At 36.5% G+C, this 21027-nt stretch overlaps 1 protein-coding gene across 1 annotated transcript; it reads right to left on the minus strand.

Moving 5' to 3' along the window:
• Positions 1-16590: 16590 nt before the first annotated feature.
• On the minus strand, positions 16591-20571 carry LOC123723615 (uncharacterized protein K02A2.6-like). The gene is made up of 2 exons (XM_045686811.1): positions 19914-20571; positions 16591-19334 (listed from the first exon to the last, which is right to left on the minus strand). Exons 1-2 carry the CDS (start codon positions 20569-20571, stop codon positions 16591-16593), a joined length of 3402 nt encoding a protein of 1133 aa, XP_045542767.1.
• Positions 20572-21027: the final 456 nt, after the last annotated feature.

Raw genomic sequence — 21027 nt, forward strand, 5'->3', positions numbered from 1 at the left:
ACTAATGAACAATGTAATCTTAAATTGCCATGTGATGAATGCTGCAGTGCTTCTTCTCCTAATAACTTAAACAACGTCTGATCTTTTATAGGATGGATCATTGGTTCCATTTTAAGATTCTTTGAAAGTGAGAGGAAAAGTAGCTTGATCGAAGTCTTCGTAAGAGGCTTTAGCTTTTGTCATTTACTTGACCGCGTTTTGCATTCTGATCGAAGGGTACTAGAGTACCTCCTAGAGGAAATGCCTGATTTATGACATAATCAGAAAATGTTTTGCTATAGTGTATCTTGTTTAGTTTCATAATACGATGATGTTTATTTGTTTTCATCATAATATCCGTAGTACGATATGTGTAGTATATTAAATTCATTCATATCCTCATGCGAACAGACATTACGTTCGTATACGCTACAGAGTTTATAAAAGGAATTATATATAAGGAATACCGTTAATAAACTCGAACAAAAGTTTACGTAAGCGGTCTTTTTGTTATCCAACAAAACAGACGGCACCCAAACATCTTGAACGTCCGATGGTATCGGCGATGTTTCGTAACGAGCGTGCCCTATCGTATCGTGCGATTCAATGGATCCTTATCGGATTTTGTTCAAGTGAACATATTGCAACGACTTGAACGATTAATTATATGCATTAAAAGTGTTATGTAAATTGAAGGTGACAACAGATAATTAATTTATCAGATGTATGTTTGCTTCCGACTATCTTATACTAATAGGAAATGTCAATTGTTCTTGAAAATCCATAATATTAATAATTCGATGACGTCGATGTCGTCGATTTGCACCGAATTACCGCACTCTAGCAGAGTTATGCTGCACTACACGAAAATAGTCATAAGGATTTCTTTCGCAATCACATCTCGACCGACAGATGCGTCTAATTGAAAAACTATTTCGAGATTAACTGTGCTTAGTGCGCCGAGATTCAATCAAGTATTTTTCATTAGTTGTTTAAACCAATAATTTAACTTCCTGAATGTTTCATTAACCTTCATAGATCGTATATTTTAAAATTTATAACAAACATTGTATTAACTAAACATAAAAATGTCAATAATTATTTAATTGTTGAAAAATATCGATAACCTGTATCATCACTAAAAAGCCCAACTGTTCTGCTCACGAGGTGATTGACACTTTCTGTAAAAGAATCAGTCTTATGCCGACTCTTTCACTATGCTATAAAAATCTCCAAATCTATAAATAAAACTCTTAACTCGATGTTTAAAAATATTCCTTTGATGATGTTTGTATAGGTATATACAAATGATAACATTTTCACATCTTTCACTAACCTTGTGCAGGTAGAAAACTACCTGCATTATATTGATATAACAATTATTAACTTTTGTATATTATTCATGCTAAATTGCGAATTTTTCATTATATTTGTAAAATAAACAAAAACATCACATGAACGTGACATGTTTTATAAACATTGTCCATCTAGAATCCATTATTTTCTTAAACTATTTTAGCAAATTGTTGTATTAGTAGAATGACGTTATGTTATAAAAATAAACATTTTCTGTTTAGTAAAAGCGAGATAATATTTAAAAGGATTCGCTGATAAGTGAAGTACATACATGCAGGAACATTCGCCTGAGTAACCAACAAAATGTGGCGGTCAGTGCGTGGCTATAGAAATGACGTGAGAATGAGGCTCGACTGCACTGAGTTTGTCAAGTTCACTGTACCATTTTCACTTTCCAATATATAACCGTGCAGTCACAGACGTACGTGATCTTTGAAAGTTTACAAAAAATTATTTTACTTTTAACACAACAATGTCCAATTTCATGATGTAATTTCTAAAAATAATGATACGTCATTTTTGCACAGGTTTGTAATTGTTTGCATAACTCTTATATTTATCTGTGCATTTGTCATTGTTGTTTCAATTTGTATGTATTTTTAATAAAGCTTTCGTTTCATTTCAGGTACGTCGTCTATAAATTCTTCATTGGTAATGTATATTAAGCATTTTATATAGCAAGTATCCAGTACAAGCTACCCAAAAAATATGTCACTAGAGTAATCCTTCTTTAAATGTTCAACTTGACAAGGATTGAATCAACGCTTCAATTAGCTAAATGGTTCGTCATTCGTTTCGAAAATAACACTACGTAAGTTTGGTAATACTTTTTCGACATGAGTCATTTTTATCGCTCTGTATGCCCATTTGTATTCCGCAACCGGCACGTAACGACGATGCGACGTGATGAATCAGGACATAGGAATCGCAGCGCAGTCGCTAACATGTGTGGCCTGTCTCTACCCTTCTCGCTTTCTATTATGTTAATCTTTAGTAAATCAGGTCATTCGATCAGTGTGCCTAATGCTGATTGATTCGTTCTTATTATAATAGCGCAATTTGAAGCTTCTACGTTATCGTATGCTTTATTTTCAGCTTGTCTTTGAATAAATTAAATGTAGTTGATATAAAATGTATACAGCTTGTTAAATTAAGTTTGGTAACTTTATTTTAGTTTTAAAAGTACGCCAACACAATTTAAATTTGATCTAAAATTTCTAAATCGCATTTTAAAGAATGTATTCAGCTTTGAAATGTACCACAAAATTGTTTTCTGCGGTTTTTAATACGAAAATCATGATTTATTATAATCGCTTTGCTAGTGAAAGTGTCTCAATGGTAAACGAAGGCTTCATACAATGGCCAGCCTATGATTGATGGACCGCATTCGGTTGGCCTTTTCTTTTTACATCTTTTCGTATTTTTCCATCGTTTTCACCGTCTTTAATGCGATTGAATAGAACTCGTATGAGTTATGAGATGATGAATGAATGTCAAGATCGATGAACTTTAGGATTTCTCTTTTATCATAAATAGTTACATGTTTGATGGAAATTATTGTGCAAGAAATATTTGCGCAATTAAAGATATACATTTGCGCAAAATCCAAACAGAATTTACTTATGCCGATTTCAAGTATCAAATTTATTTATTTATACGGTTGGTTTATCAACAAAGTTAAACATTGTAGATATTGTAGATGCATATAAGAAATTACATTGTATCAAAGTAATATAAACAGAAACAAATAAAAAGACGCATGTTTAGTTATGCAGTGCATCGATACGTATAAATGTATTTCAACAGTTATAATTTAAACAAGTAATTTCTTTTATTCATAAGTTAGTTCAAACTTGTGCCCATTATTCTGATTGATTTATTGATATTTTTTCGAATCGTTAAAATGTTTTTAACCGTACCGGACTAGTATTTGGTATTCGTGTGCGCGGCCGTCGATGTGTGGACGACGAATTAACGAGCAATTAACAATTCAAACACATTGGTTGTGCAACCGGTGTTACGCGGAGTCGTTGCACTTAAGATGGCGGGGAACGCCGCAGTGGTGCTATGACCGAACGCTTTCTTACCGAACATTATAACAGTTTTTTTAGGGATCGGTTCTGCATATTTATGACTGTGATTACGTGTGAAAGATCGGTTTTTATAACTGATTTGGTTAATGTTTTTTTTTATTGGAAAAACCTATAGTGACAAACTTAATTAAATTAATAAAATGTTAATAACTTTAAAATATTTCTACTACTAGTAAAAGGCAAGCTGTTTTATGTACGTCAACAAAGTTAGTATGTGGTATTTTAAAATACTAATCGTTGGTTTCTGAAACCAAAATATCCGTTTAAAACAAATTATGTCTGTTTTGTCAAAGATAATAAGTGGGATGACGGTATGTTTTATACAGGGATTTTAGTCTTAGAAACCAACGATAATAATTATAAGATTATTTGTAGTTTTTACTTAAATATTGTAATCCTGTGGGTTTTTACTTATACAAATGTTTCAATGTTGAAAACGTAAATAAGTTATAGATGTATGAATCTGTATCATATATATTTACCTCATTTCGTTTATTGTGTATATCAACGCATCTCATAACAACATCTGCTGCGTTTGCTCATGCAGTTACACAGTTGGTATTTTTATGACGAGTTTTTCATGAGAGCGTAGGCGGTGTGAAATTGGATTACAATTTGGATAATACCAAGAAATTTAAAACTCTAGACTCTAGAGAATGAAACATAAACAAATGTGGAAAGAATCTTTTAATAGCTTAATCTAAGATACATTGTATAATAGAGCCTCAATGTTCGCTTAACGCTAATCTTTGCTATCGTAACATCTATAAATTAGTTGCCATAATTGTTTGTAAAGATTTTTACCTTATCTTTATGTGTACAGTCAGCTAGATAAATATTTAAATATAAACAAAACATTAGAAACTTGTTAATAGGGAAGCAACCGAAAGTTTAAAAAAATCGTTGCAAATTTCTAATGTTTTGCATACCTACATATTTATGTTGTTGATTGTACTAATTTTATGCCCTTATTAATTAAAAATGTTTTATATATATAAATAAAAATTACTCTCATCCTATTAAGTTAAAACGTAGCTTATTAGCTCTGTGCATTTTTCATTGCTATTTGGCACATTTTACCTTTCTTAGCATAATATTATAAGTCTGTTCGAAACAAGTATGATTATTATGAATTCGTCCTGCCAATTATAAATGAATTGGTGTTTATTATGAAGCAATGGCGCCGGTTGTTATCGTTTTATCAGACTTTACCAGAAACATGTTTTATTTATAGTCGACCAGTATTGTGATTAGTGAAGGTTACAATTACATGTGATTTTGTTTTTATTATTTAAAATATTATTTAGAACACATGGTTAATTCATATCGATTGGCAACTATGTTTTGTTATTCTGTTTTGTAATCTTGAGTTCATCAAAATCTGTGCGGTGATTACGGATAGGAGGCCATATTCTACAAACACTGATTTTCATTACCCGACTGAATAAGCGCTATATGCTATGCTGTTAAGCGCAATGTTTTTCATGTGTATGCAAGTTTGTTTAATTTTTCCAAATATTTTAATTTCCAAAAAGCAGTCAATAGATGGCGCTATTAAAATTATTAGAGCATTGGTCAGTGGGGTAATTTTTATTTAAAATAGCTTTTAGCCGCGACTCCGTCCGCGCGGAATGAAATATAGAAAACGGGGAAAAAATTATCCTATGTCCGTTTCCTGGTTCTAAGCTACCTGCCCACCAATTTTCAGCCAAATCGATTCAGCCGTTCTTGAGTTATAAATAGTGTAACACGACTTTCTTTTATATGTATAGATATAGATGTAGGTTATTTATATAATTGTTAAGATCACATATATTTAAAATGCGTTGTAACGATGTAACGCGCTAATTTCGTTTGTTTCATGTTTATATGTTTATGCTACACTGTCGGCTTGTTGCATTAAACTATTCGTTGCGCTAATAAAATATTATTCTTTGCTCATTTACATTCGTGTAAACTATTTCATTTGCGTAATACTTGCAAATGTTTTTATATTTCATTTGTTAATATTATTTATGTATTTAACAAAAATGTTTAAATGAAAAAAAAATATTTAAATTACTTTCCTAAGTACGCAACTAGTAATGCTATTTTTAAAGCTTTTGATCCAACTTTTTTTCAAGCAGAATCATTTATCCTAAATAAAAAAGAAAATTCGTTAATCGTGTTATAGTTGGGCAGCTATTCGGAACGGCATAGATAATGAGATTAGCATAGATAGAGTGAAAACGTCCAACTTCCGCGGCTCTCCGTTCGGCTCTGTTTGCTTTACAATCACAATGTTGTAGTATTAATGTCTTATATATGTTTATCGTAAGGCAGATATCAGAATAGGGATTCTTATGCTGTTTTTTTGTTAATCAGATCATGAGTTCTTCGTGTATTATTGATATTAAAATTTCTCCGACTATCGCGGAAAGGCTAGTGTTATATAACGTCGTCTTATTCTATTTACATGTTTATCGGAATGGTAATAACTCGTCTATAAATAACGCATTAAAAATGTCGGCTCCCTCTTCACATCATCCGGTTTTCCCCATCATTTAAATCACGTCTCTAGAATAGTTTATAATTACGTATGTTAAAGTATATGTTACGTGATTTCAAACATAACATAGAAATTTATTCTATTTCGATGTAGTATCGTTCGTGCGTATCGTTAATTACTTGTTTTGTTGGTTTTTTAATATTAAAATTACCATAATTGCTCTTAGAGGTTACCATACACGGACTTTTCAGAGCAACAGTACTCAAAGTGTACTCCGCGGAGCCCTGAAACCTTTGTGAAAGAGTTCAAAAAGTTTGAGAACCGCTAGTTGAGAGCATTATTATCATAGATTGCAAATTGCGCTCTGTGTATGATAATCAAACGCTAATCGCATCAATTAGTTCGTACCGACTGTGTGCAGTCCGTGCATGTTGAACCAAAAGTATAACTAAGGCATAAGTTCATATATGTACATTAATGCATAACTGAATTATAGAACTGGCATGCTCGATAAATTAAACGAATTTGGTAGAAAATTGTAAACAACAGATAATCTTGGACTTACCGCGAAATACTATACAAGATGTAGTCTGTAATACTTGTGTAGACGTAGCCTAATCGTACAACCACGTGGTGTGGAGCACGTGGCAATGATGTAAGCAACGGACATGAGCTGTGCCGCGTGTTTAGTTTACCTTAGTATAGAGACGACTTATTGCATAACAACACTAGAAACATCCGTTTGAACTTGTCCATTTGTGAACATGAATCTGTTGTAATGCTCGAGAATGTTTTTTGTGATAAAAACATTACATAGATCAGACTTAAATTGACGCACATAAATATGGTCTGTACTTATTGTAACGTCAAATCAAATAATGCTTTATTTTAATAAAAAAAGGAACCTTTATATGGTATTTTCGGTTTCTAAGAATCTACTGTAGACTCAAGTTTTTCTGTCTCTTATGTAATATTATTTCAACGTCAGTTCAGGAATCCTTTATCAAGATGTTAATTTGTTCTTGTTGTGTAGGACTGGATTAAAAATCATCGCGCCGCGGCCGGTCACAGAGCAAAAATTTCTCGTTTATTAATAGCTACAACTGGCGACGCCTTTGAGTTCATTATACGTGGATGTCTTGGCTAATATGCTATACATGTTAATGTTTTGTTTTCTTTATTATTATTTTTAACACGGTTTTATTAAAAGCAACACTCATGCTTTTTTATCTTGAGAACACCGACTACTGTTACAGGTTATGAAATTCCATGCTAACTTATTAATATTATAAATGCGAATGTTTGGATGGATGAATGTTTGTTTGAAGGTATCTCCGGAACGGCTCAATGTATCTTGATGAAATTTGGCACAGATGTAGAACGTAACCTGGAAGAACACATAGGCTACTTATTTTCTTTTTTTTTAATTCTGCGCGGACGGAGTCGCGAGCGCCAGCTAGTAGTATAATAATTGTTAGTTTTCTCTAATAATCACGCATTAAAAGTATATAAAATTATTTAATACTCTCATAAATATCAACAAATTTAAGTACTCAAATTAAACTCACTACTTCGTAATAATCTTGAACAAGAACTATGTATCATGTAATGGGTCACCTGCATCTCAACCTAATACTAATTCAATAATAAACCAAAGCATATTGTTAACAGTTGTTCCGTATTCTGACTTTCATGTAACTGTCAACTTAACAACGCTTACATTAGTTAGCTGTTGATAAATTACAGGAAACAAGTGAACTCGTATCTGGCGAAATTCATTCGGACGATAAATTATTTACGCAAAGCCGAGCTTCATAATCTATGCAGGGTGTAAGGCGCCTGCTAGATATTAACAGGGTTGTATACTGTATGTATTTTATCTATAAATATAACCGCCTATTTTTGTTACCGATACAAAAATAAATAGCTTATATTTATGTGATTTTATAAGATTTTTATTTGTAATGTTTCCGTTACATTTAATCTTAAATCAAATTAAATGACCACAGTTGGTTTAAAAAATCATTTTCTCTGTCTTTTTCTATAATTTTTTTTATAAAATGCCTTGATTACTAGGAATAATCTTAATCTTTACTAATGATTAGTAACAGCCCTATGTTAATGCATGTCTAGACACTAGAACGATATCATGGCCTTAGAATTGGCTGCGACGTATAAATTTTCATCATTGAATACATTAATTTGTAAGTCGAACGCGCGTGCGGTTTTTCTGCTAAAGATTATGTTACACCACTGCGACATAGTCCAGTCGCTATTAAAGCGCTGTTTGAATTTAATTCAGTAGTTTAATGTAAAGGTCTCTTGTGTACTTTTTATACGTATACGACATAAAAAAGTAATTGCAGAATCTTCAAAAAATGTCTATGTTTTTTTAGTAAACCGAGCGAAGCTTTTTGAATATTTATTAGCTTTGTACAACCTAATCTAAATGTTATATCTACTGTATATTTTATGAGACCAAAGCGAACTTTTATTTAAATGTTTCAAATTATAAATGTGTATTAAAATGAACTTGAATAGGACACGAAGAAATAAGTTATAGAATGATCCAGAAGAGAGCCGAAACACATATAGGAAAACATATAGTCATCTCTGTTTTTTTTCAAAAGAAGTGAGAGGGTTGAATTGACGTTTGCGGTGGAAACGATAACGTTTAGACATTGACACCTCGGCTCGTGTAACTTTAAGCGTTGATTTGTGGTTACAACCGTGTTATGTTTTTGTTTTTGATTTCTCGTTTCATTTGAGGTATTATCATTCAATAATTGGTCAGCCACTGATTTGAGACAGGAAAATGATCGACTGATATTGAGTTTGGGCAAATATTTATACCGAATTGTTCTGTGTTGTTTTTGTACGTTGCGATTTAAACTCGGAAAGAATTCTTCTCAGTTGAATTATTTTATGTTTATGTTGTAACCTCTGGTGTGAAATGTAATATTCATTTTGTTACCTTGTTGAGAAGATCTCTATGTACGCTTGTTTAATTTAAACGAATACTAAATTCCATCGGTGTCTACAACTAATTTTTTTGATAAATAATGTCTATAAAAATACCACAGACCAACAGATTAACCAATTTTTCCTTATTGTGTTAAACTTTAACGATGTGCGATAAAGTGTAGCTATATCACTCACGTTATAAAATTATTCCCGACCACACCACACCACCTACACCTACACGAAGGTCGGCCGAGTGTTGAACCGTTTGTGGACGTCCTGAGATTGTCATCACGACAACAAATTAACTCAGCTGACAAAATCGTATTAAACAAGCTATTCGTACTCCTTTTTGGAATGTTGAAAGATGGACCGTAGGTGATTCTTTTTAAAACACCAGAATTTAAAATTATGTTTCATTTACTACATTAAAATATGTGTCCATAAAAACATTATAATTTTGTTACTCGTATAATTCATTTAGTCCCTAACTTCATTGAAATCTGAATCTTTTTTTTGGAGGAAGTTAAACATAGCCTGGCTAGGGCACCTAGTCTATATAAGTTCTGAGTTAGCATATTATTTATTCCAGTTATGGTAATATTCTTATTCCTAGACATTGTCATCATCTTCCTGGCCTTATCCCACTTAGGTGATGTCAGCGCACTTATATAAACCTTAATTTTTTGGGTCACAATTCTTTATGGCTGACCGCCTGTCTGTCGTCGACCCTACTTGGGAGCAATAAATTAAAAATTAGTTATTTATTACTTTAGACATTGTAATATTTATTTTCATCTGATTCGGTGATACAGTATGTAGATTGGTTTTCCTCAATACGATTATACTTGTTATAAAAATATTTATGTACAAGTCGTCATATACGTTAGTAGTACGTTGATTTGTGTGGAGCGTGGGACAATAAAACGCAATTTTTATATCAGCACAAGGACGACGGGACGTGCCCGGAATCGTAACGAACGCTTTAAATAGGATGAGACGAGACAAAGATAAGAGTTAGTGATATAATAATTCACAGCGTTTATAATGCGGGAACAAAATGGTTGTGAACAACATGATACATATTTTGCTCAGAATTGAGGATCCCTTTTATGTTAGATGTCGTCCGCAACTTCCCCTGCGTGGTATTTAAAAAACTGAGTAGCGTATGCGCTCTTCCAAGCTGTAAATTTCTGTTCCAAATTTCACTTAGATCACAGCCGTTCTGACGTCACATCTATTATGTTATTAAGAAGTAAGATGAATGAAAAAGTTAATACATAAAGAAATAATGCTCGATTTAAAATTACATTTTATTTACACAAGTACAAATCTTTTGAATATATTTTGACATATAGGTTACGTGGTAGGCTGATTTTTTGTATCCATTGCACCCGCATGAATAGCGACCATGCACAGCGCCGGTGACATTGTCTAAGGTACATAAACAATGCGAACTTGTAAGACAAGTACCGAGACATTTGAATGTTGGAACAGTCTCGTTTTTCAATAAAAAGTCCGCCCTCACGATATATCGACTATTCAATGGCTATTTTTATCTGAGCTCGCGCACTGCGACATGCTTTTCGCCTATTTGTGCTGTCAATTTGTTTCATATAAACCTGCCAACATAACATATACACTCTACGAAATATGAAATTTAGGAAAAAAAAATACCATTATGTATTAAGTTGTAATAGTATCAAGTTGATTTAGTACATGTATTGATAAACCATGAAATAAATTTAAATGAACTTTTTGTCATTTTTACTTCAACTTTTTCGTGTGTGAAGTCAGTTCAACATTTTGAACTAGCTCTCCCTTTCCTTGCATTTATCACTGCTTCTACATTTTTCAGTGACCTGAATGTTGAGACATTTATTAAAATCTATGTCAAATTTCTTTCCATATCTGAATTACGAAGAGACACTTTTGTTTTGAATATTAGTATGCTTTGAATAGTTATTTCGAATAATTTGAATACTTGTCGGAAGCTTTCGTCTCGGTAGCGCGAATGTAATATTGAGTAATATTTCGGAATGCGAAATCGACACAATCCTATGCATTTGCGAGATCGAAATAGCTATCCGATGACTTTCTAGGAATGTTGTAGTCTTCCCTAGTTAGTCTCGGTCATTGACACGGCCGCCGGTTCCTGCCGCAACTGCTTGAACCATATTTTAAATACGTATTATGCAATTAATATATGACTGTAAAGATTAAGAATATGGCATTCACATGTTCTTAGCTATCTTTAGATTTTTAGATTATTTCAGAAATCGACAAGAAGTTTCAAAACGTTCATTGATTAAGGATTATACACTGCAAGACATTAAGACCGCCTCTTAATTGTCTTTGTTGCCAAAAGTTATGCTTTCATTTATGTTTCATCATCAAAACACAATATAGTCCAGTGGTCGTGGCTACGAACAATTTAAAAAATGTAATTATATTCTTATGCTATGTAAGAGGGAATAATTAAAAAGCATTCGCTGTTAAATTACGCAGTTGCGAAACTTCCGCCTTGATGGGCCTCATCGCGTTATATGTATTTAATTCAAACGTGTATTCCGCTTCAAAACATCCTTCGCTGATTATTTTCTCAATTTATACGTAGGTATTTGATAGGCGTACATTATCGTAGTAGTATGTGTAAACAAATGAAGTATGCAATCACGTTTTACTTACGGAAGTGGACAGAATTCACTTACGCAGTTTGAGATGTCAACACTGAAAGTTACAGTTCTTTTGTATTAATTGTACTGTTATGCTAAGGGTTAAACTTTTACGGTTAAAGACTATTCCCTTTTGTCAATATTTATCAAAACAAAAATAGTCGAAAACATAAAAATCATGACGATGTAGTATACTGGTAATATGGTACAATTCGTCGAATGAATAGTTCGTCATGTGAGTTTTGTCATTTTGTTTGTCTATTCATCGCACTGGGCGTGCGTTACCAGTAACGAACGAGTGCGCAACATTAACAATGACCTCAGCAATTAAATCGTGACTCGACACATCGTGTGAACCGCATTCGTCGCGCTGCCGGCGCGGCGCGGCGTTGCGATGCGGCTTATTTGTTATGACTGCTATTTTCTCCGGAAATTTCCGGCGTGTCTCTATTCAGTTTAATCTTATTGAACGCGATATAATAAAAGTTAATGATACTGGTAAAAATATTGCGTAAGATAAGGCTAGAAAAAAAGTCGTGTTGAATTATGGGATGACGAAATGGAGTGTAAAATTTTACAAATAAGCTACGTTTGTTTCATAAACCCTTTATGTTTTTGTCGGTTTTAACTTCCGACTTAAGATAACATAATAACAACGTTTTAAATACAATTGTATGTTCCCAGCACATGACACTCGCTCCGCCCACCAGATGGCAGGCGGTGGCAGCTTGTGGCAGGCCGTGGCAATTTGTGGCAGCCCGTGGCATAGGCGGGGTGGCCATTACGCCGCGATACACACATTTTTCATACAATTACTCAACTGTTACCAGGAATGCCACTTGTTGCATTCAATTGTGTTGAAACAGAGTTATGGATAATCATGATATTATTAAAATGAAAAACTTAGTGAACTTTTGTTCTATTTTTCTACTTGTCTTCTCGTCCTGAAATAATCTATATATTTTAGTAAACATTTTTCAGACGCATTTAGCCTTTTATATTTGCATGTTATTTTTAACCTCGAAAAGCGGATAACGGAATAAAGAATCCGTTATTATTTCCGAAAAACAATTAAATAATCCAAAAGATACACCGGCTTTTCCCGACTTCCTTATTTGTTTTATCGTCATATTTTCGTTTATCATTTCCTTATATAAGGAATATTGGTTCAAAGACCTTGAGCCCACCTCAAACATTTCCCTCATCGAACAATGAACATCGATAGCCATTGTTGCAAATAACCGATCACAACTAAGTGTGAAACAAACAACTTTATTTTGTCTGTGAATCAGACATGTGACTTTACCGCCAGGGTTAATATTTCATTACAAGCAACAACTAACTGTGACGTTGAACTGCCGAAAACAAAGCTATCTCTTTTTTTCTTTAAAATAATGAGAGGGATGACAATATGTTTTCATACATGTGTTTTGGCAGTTGAATCCCAGAATAAATTAAATCAGTTCGACACAAAGACACAGAAAATCATTTAATTAAATATTTTTCTAAATACTGAAAATGCAATGGAAGAATGAGACTTATTAAGTTTGTAGTGTATTTAATTTTGTATAGTAATTCACTTAATAGCATCTATTAAATGCTCGACAAGTTAAATAGACGTAACAAAGATGTAATTACAGACAGTGTTTGCAAATAGCAGACCGGACGCTCACCTGCACGGCGCCTGCGATGTTCTCTATAGGCGCGTGCTGCACTGTCTTCGCCATTTTAGGATTCCGCACCCCAAATGGTAAACACCATATATAGATGCCTAAGATACAAGTGTACAACCTCTCTCTATGCCGTTATGTGCTTAGGTGGTAATTCGTCCGCGAGGAATTAAAAAAAAAAAATTAATAAAGCTTATGTTACCTGCTCAATGATAGTGTAGCTTTCTAATGGGGAAAGAATTTTCAAAATCGATCTACCAGTTTTTAATTTTATTCATTACATAAATACAAATCTTTATAGGGTACCTCCCAAGTAGGGTTGGCGACAGGCAGGCGGCCGGCCGTAAAAACTTAAGCCAAATCTTTAAGGTTAAAACCTTGCGTGCCAACCCCACGTGAGTGGCAAAAGGCCAGGGAGATGATGAAATACAAATCTTTATTCTATGTTTACGGTACATTAATGTTTGTTTTTACGTTTTAGCAGTACACTGGTTAACAAATAAAATAATCTAAGTTTACTGATGGATGCTGTTGACTGTTATGTAATTCTATTATATACAAATGTTTTTTTCCTTATCAAAGCAATGAAACGATTTCATTTAACCGCAACGAATGTATATAATTCACAATTTACAACGCTACGACGCTGACTAATTTCTCCAAGGCCGAAGACGATCCATTATTATTTATTGCCGTATAAAATAATTCTATTGGTCTCTATCAAGAAAATGCGTCCTTAAGTGGAATGCAAGAAAGTCTTATTTGTTTTAAAACAACGATTTGAAATCCCATTTTAACCTTTTACTACTGCACTGAGTCACTAAAGAGATTACTGCGCATCTAAAAATAGTTCATGTGTGGTAAGGATTTATTGTACACCGCAGGAAACGCAATTTTGTTGTAAAGGTAGAAATTTATTGCAGCGACCAGAAGTTAATCGTCGCGGTCAACTCTTACTATTGACCCTGCATTAAACTCTACAAAGCACTATACTAATACTCCGCTGTTGCAAGTATCAACAGTGATCAAAAAAAGTCTGAAAATATTTGAATCCGACTAAACGAATGCTTTTGTATATTTTAAGCCAGCTAATTACTCCGTTTGTAGATAGCAAATTGTGCATTTTCCGCAAGATTGCACGCGTTGCGAAAGAATTCCAAATGCATTTGAGGCAGGTTCATTGAATCGAAGTCCACTTCCCGTGCGTTCCGCTTGCTTACGCTTCCTTCTATTACGGCATCTGTCTTTATGATCTCGGCGTCGGGTGTGTGTTTACGAGTCGGGTTTATTTCGGCCGGCGCGCGACGCGACCCGCCCGCGTTCTTGCCGCGTTCCTACCGCGCTCCTGCCGCCTGTCCGTCCGCGCCGGCGCACCTTGTCGACCCGACGATAAATAAACTACACGCTATCAAACTTATAGCCCCATTTATGACGTCACAGGAACCGAGAGTCTTTGTAATTTTTTTCATGAAAGATAGCACAGATTAAGCTTGAAAAGACTTTTTAATCATATTCAAGCTAATGGTAACAAAGCATTAAGAAATTCAAGACGAATATCAACGTGCCAATTTGGTAAGATACAGTCGTATGCACTTTTTCATCAGTATTATTACGCTCAGGGGCATGTAGGGTCCTCTGCAGACACTTACGTCTCCCCTGTGAAAAGAGTAAAGGGTCGTCCGAGATCGTTGTCGTTGGAGCGGGACACTTGACAACAAAGCACCCTGGAGAGCTGCCCTTGTGAATTACACCTGCTGTGTGGATAGGCCTTACACAAACGCCCATATGAATAATTGTAGAGTACGGCTATTGAAAAACGTCGCATGAACAATTTTTGATGATTAAAATCCCAAAATAATGGTATGGGTGAACAGCGGTAGGTGTTAGGTTTATGGTTGCCATAGAAATATAAGACAATCAGTTAAACCTAAACTGAACAAAAAGTGACAAAAATTTAAGTAACCATTTACAAGATATCAGCGAATGCGAAATCAGGAATTTCGTAACTTTGAATTTAATTAAATTTGTCAAGTACATAAATTTGCTGTAAAAGTGCAATGTTGCAGTTTAATTACGTAGATAAAAAGTTGCCAGATAGAGGTTGCTAACTCGATAAATGAGTAAAAAGTATAATATGTATTTAAGATAGAACTTTCCATTTGAAATGTGTTGTCGCTGCGCAAAATCTCTCACTAGTTGGCTCCCAACCGTTCGCATCCCTATTCTATTATTTATTTTCTTTTTTTTCTCTACCCGCTGTGCCTTTGTGAATAACAGCCGAGAAGTCTGTACATTGTTAGAATTAGACGGGGTACACGCAGAGTCGCCTGGTTGTACTTTAGATTGGCTATGTTGCATTGCATTAGTGATGCAACGGAAGTGTCTTACCGGAACCAGAAACGGAAACAGATGTCAAAAATAAATTTTAGCAGAAACGGAAACAGAAACGGAAGCGGAAACAGAAGTGTAAATATTTAAAAAAAAAACATATTTACAAAATTTTTTTTTGGTAAGAACAGTTTGTATTCGTTTTTAATTTATTAGGGCATTGGATATCGGTGTCCTTTAGCCTTCAATATATGTATTTTTACTCGTACTGTACTGCAATAAGTTAAAATACGTTTTTTTTAATTTATTTTCAGGAAACAAAATTACACTATTTACAAATTAATGTTCGCCAAACCACTCGTGTTGATAAACGACAAATATATTTATTTATTAATACATTCACTGCTGACCACTCGGATCCGAGGGGCCCGTTCACTTTATAGTAGCCAGTAAGCCGCCGGCGTTTGAAACTGTAATATATGGTGTCAATCAAACGGCGGTTTGCTGGGGACTGATTTATTATACGAAACCAGTAGGGTAGGTTAATATAACCTACCCACATTTACAATAATACATTACAACATCCCTCTCCAGATAAAATATAATGCAACGCAATAACAATAGAACAAACTTAAGTAACTGGTCAACAAAAGAAAAACTGAATTAATATAAACGTAAATTGGTTGCCACAACAGTGTAAAAGTAACAAAGTTATTATCATACACACCGTTCTTAAAATGTTGTCCGTTCGAATTAGTGAAACAAATTATGTAGAATTTGGAATAATTACAAAAAAAAAACTTACATTTAATCGTTGGCGTTAACATCTACACACCAATTTTGTTATAGTAAAAAAAAAATCTTAATGCTAACAGTTAACACATATAAATGTTTTTTTTATATTTATGAATTATAATGTAGTAGGAAACGTAAATAAAAAAAATAAACAATACAGTTCGGACAAGAGAAATAACATTAATGTAATAAAGGTAATGGGAATACTTGTACACAGTACTGTGTGCATTTTATTTAAAGTCTTATTATTTTATTTTTCGTGGCCTTAAATTATAACGCTTTTGCTCTGGTGTTGGAGTGGGAATTGAAAGCTCCGGCGAGAGATTAGTTTCGAACGAAGATGTACACGGAATTTCATGTGTTCTCGCGGCGATATTCGGATTATCGATTTCGCGCGCCCCTGGTACTCCCGTTTCAGCAATGTCGTCCACCTGTACGTGGGAACGCTCACTATCTTCATTCGTTTCATTTTGAATAGGAACATGCCAAGAGTGACGCGAATTTTTCTTAGGAACTATTTGATCAATATGGCGGGTATTTATCTTATCACCTGTATTAACCGCATAGGTAACCTTGCCCGTGCGTTCTGTCACTATGCCCTCCATCCATTTATCTCCTCTCCCGTAATTCCTAACGAGTACGGCGTCGCCGACAGCGAGGACGCGCGCGCTTCCCCCCGCGTGCTGCCGCTGCTTGCTTTGCGCGCGCGCCACGGCCTCGCCGGTGGCGGCAGCAGGCCGCAGCAGATCCAGACGCGTGCGCAGCCTCCGTCCGATCATGGCCACAGCAGGTTCGCGTTGCGTGCTGCAGTGTGTACTGTTGCGATACTGCATTAAAAATTTGCTTAACGCGCGGTCGATATTTTCGCCCTCTAATTGAGCTTTCTTGATGACCTTTTTCACGGTCTTCACTGCATTTTCTGCTGCCCCATTGCTTGACGGATGGTACGGTGCCGTCACGATATGGTCTACACAATTTTTCTTCAAAAACTCCTCAAATTCACGAGAAGTGAAAGGTGGCCCTCCATCCGTAACCATTTGTCTAGGAAGACCAAATCTAGCGAATAATTCTCTGAATTTATTTTCCACCGAAGATGCAGATGTCCCGCCACTCATATGGAATATCTCGATCCACTTAGAATGAGCGTCGATGACGAGTAAGTAATGTCGACCACCATGTTGTAGGAAGTCCGCGTGTAAACGGGTCCACGGTTCCGAGGGCCATGCATAGGGCACGGGCGTGGCGCGTGGCGGCGCGTCCCTCTGATCGCGGCACACGGCGCACGTGCGTGCGCGTTCCTCCAGCTCCGCGTCGAGTCGCGGCCACCACACGTAGCCGCGAGCTATTTGCTTCATTCTCACCATGCCCACGTGGCCTGCGTGGACCTCCTCCACTATTTGTTTGCGCAAAGTACCCGGTATGACCACCCGGTACCCCCACACAATGCATCCATGATCGACGTGTAACTCCTCTTTACGATGAAAATATGGCTTCTCGCCTTCGATTTCGGTCTGGTGTGGCCAACCGCTCACGATATATCCATATATCTTTCTTAATATGACATCTTTCGCCGTATCCTTTGCCACGTCCCTGTGGCTAAGAGGGAAACTGTCTTCTACGAAATGTAAGTAAGTCGCGGCGTCGTCCTCCTCCCTCGACTTACTGGACGCTGGCTGAGGTAGACGGGACAAGCCATCGGCATTGCCATTTTTATCTGTCGATACAAAGACGATGTCGAAGTCGTATGCCGCCAGACGAACAGCATACCTCTGCAGTCGACTAGCCGCCGTTTGTGGTATGCCGTGTTTCGGTCCGAAGATGTATGTGAGTGCCTTGTGATCGCTCCGAAGAGTAAATTTACGTCCAAACAAATATTGATGGTGTCTGCTTACCCCGTAAACTATCGCCAATGCTTCTTTGTCGATCTGGCTGTAGCGCCGCTCCGCATCAGTGAGTGTGCGCGAAGCGCAGCTAACGATTCGCTCGCTGCCGTCGGACATGCGATGCGCCAGCACGGCGCCCAGACCGTATGCGCTGCTATCTACGGCGAGTACCAGCGGTAACGTAGGCGAGTAGTGCGCGAGCGCGGGCCCGCTAACCAGCTTCTCTTTAACCGCTTCAAATGCCCGCTCGCAATCCCTATTCCAACACCATTTGCTACCTTTCGCCAATAACTTATACAATGGATTTAACAATGTGCTCATGTTCGGAATGAAGCGCGAATAATAATTAATTAAGCCTAAAGCTGCTCGAAGTTGTGATACATTTTTCGGCACAGGTAAATTTACAATGGCGGATACTTTATTTTTATCTGTATGTACTCCATTTTTATCAATTCTATATCCTAAATATGAAATTTCATCCATAAAAAACTCACATTTTTCAAATTTAATACGTAAACCCGCTTCCTCTAACCGAGACAATACCTCTTTAACATTTTGTAAATGATGCTCTCTGTTGCGCCCGGTGATACATATATCGTCAATAAATGCTACAACACAATCTAATCCGCTTAGAGTTTCCTCAATTAATTTTTGGAACATCTCCGGCAAACATTTTAAACCAAACGGGGCCCTTCGATACACAAAAACACCCATATGTGTTGTTATAGCCGTTAGTGGTTGCGAAGCTTCATCTAACACTACTTGCAGATACGCATTCTTTAAATCCAATTTAGTAAACTGTTCGCCACCACTTAACGCTGCAAACAACTCTTCTGTGCGCGGTAAAGGATAGTGAAAATCTTTTAATAAAGGATTTACTGTAACTTTATAATCTCCACAAATCCTAATTGTTCCATCGCGCTTAATTATAGGTACAATGGGCGTTCCGTAGTCGGACCTATCCACTTTATAAATAATTCCCTCCGCTTGTAAGCGTTCTAACTCGCGCTCGACGGGTGAGCGCAATGCTAACGGCAGTGGACGGGCCTTGCAAAATATCGGCGTTGTATCTTTCAAATGTAATTTAATTTTTGTTTTGAATGTGCCTACCCCGTTACCGAATACGTTAGGAAATTCATTTCGTAAATTTATAAGTAGCGAATCGGCCGGCAGACCTATTTTATTTATATTAATGGCATCTAAATTAAGTTTTCGTAGCCACACACGGCCTAACAGCGGCGGACCGCCGCGCGCGATAACAAACAAAGGTAACTCAGTCGTCCCGCTCCCACTCGTTACTCGCACTGTGACGTAACCGAGCGGAACGATCGCCTCGCCCGTGTACGACTGCAATTTAATATTATGTTTTTTAATAGGTAAATTATAAAAATATTTGTCATAAAAATCTTTTGACACCGCCGAGATTCTGCTGCCCGTATCTATTTCGAAAACCATGTTTATATTTTCTACACGCAATGTACAATGGTAAGGTCCATCCGTAACATTATTACTAACGGATATAATATGATGTAAACAATCACTCGCATCGCTCGCCGAGTCACAACTATCAATATAATTATGAAGTTTCGATCTTCCGCCGTCAGCCCTATAAGCATTTTTTTTACACATTTTGGCCAAGTGACCTATACTGTAACACTTATGACATTTATACGACTTATAGCTACACTTATCTGCCGTGTGGTCGTCCTTGCCGCAGCGCCAGCAAGCGGGGCGCCGCGACGGTGTGGCCCCCGTGGCCACGCGATGCAGGCCGCCTGCCTGCTCGAGTCCCGAAGCTCCCGGCGCCGACGCCTGGCCGTCGCCGCCGGCCGCTTCCGCATGCCTCTCAGCTGCTTCCAGCGCAAGCGCCAACTCCACCGCCTTTTTGTAATCCAATGTGGGTTCCGCGAACAGACGAGACCGCATCACTTCATTTCGAAGTCCAGAGACGAATTGATCTCTAATATTTTCTTCAAGCGTAGCTCCAAAATTGCAATGCTTCGCTAAGTGCTTTAAATTTTGCAGAAACACGCTTATCGGTTCATTCTCGGTCTGTCGCCTTTGTCTAAACAGGTGCCTTTCGGCTATCTCCGATCTTTTTGGTTCGAGATGATTTCCGACAAGTTCGACCAGAGCTTGGAAAGACTTGGTCTCCGGATGCATGGGCGCACACAGGTCACACATCAGCTCGTACGTGGCCGCTCCGACATGCGTGAGTAGTGTTGCGACGTGTAGATCTTCTCTGATGTCGTTAAGTAAGATGAATTGCTTAACGAGACGAACGTACGCACTCCAGTTGTTACGATCGTTAATATCGTATTCGTGCAACTTTCCGAAAGGCATATTTAACACTATAAACCCGAAATACAAACAAAAAAAAATACTCGTCGCCAGTTGTAATATATGGTGTCAATCAAACGGCGGTTTGCTGGGGACTGATTTATTATACGAAACCAGTAGGGTAGGTTAATATAACCTACCCACATTTACAATAATACATTACAGAAACAAGTCCATGTTGCTTTGTGTGGCCACTCTGGCAATATAGTCAACTAACGAAAAAGAGTATTAGTTTAATTCTTACAATGTTGTAGTGATTAGTACCACGGTCGTACGGAGGCAAACATACAAATATCTTGTATCACATGAAGCTAAGGCTGAACTTTATGTTATGTATGTATATTATTTAAACATATGTATGTTCTGTATGTGTGTGCATATGAGTGTGTGTATGTGTGGGTGTGTATGAAATGTTACAAGATCTTGAACCGAGAAGATAAAAGCTGGTTTTGATTAGTA

Source organism: Papilio machaon, chromosome 4, assembly GCF_912999745.1.
Source record: "Papilio machaon chromosome 4, ilPapMach1.1, whole genome shotgun sequence".
Lineage (NCBI taxonomy): Eukaryota > Metazoa > Arthropoda > Insecta > Lepidoptera > Papilionidae > Papilio > Papilio machaon.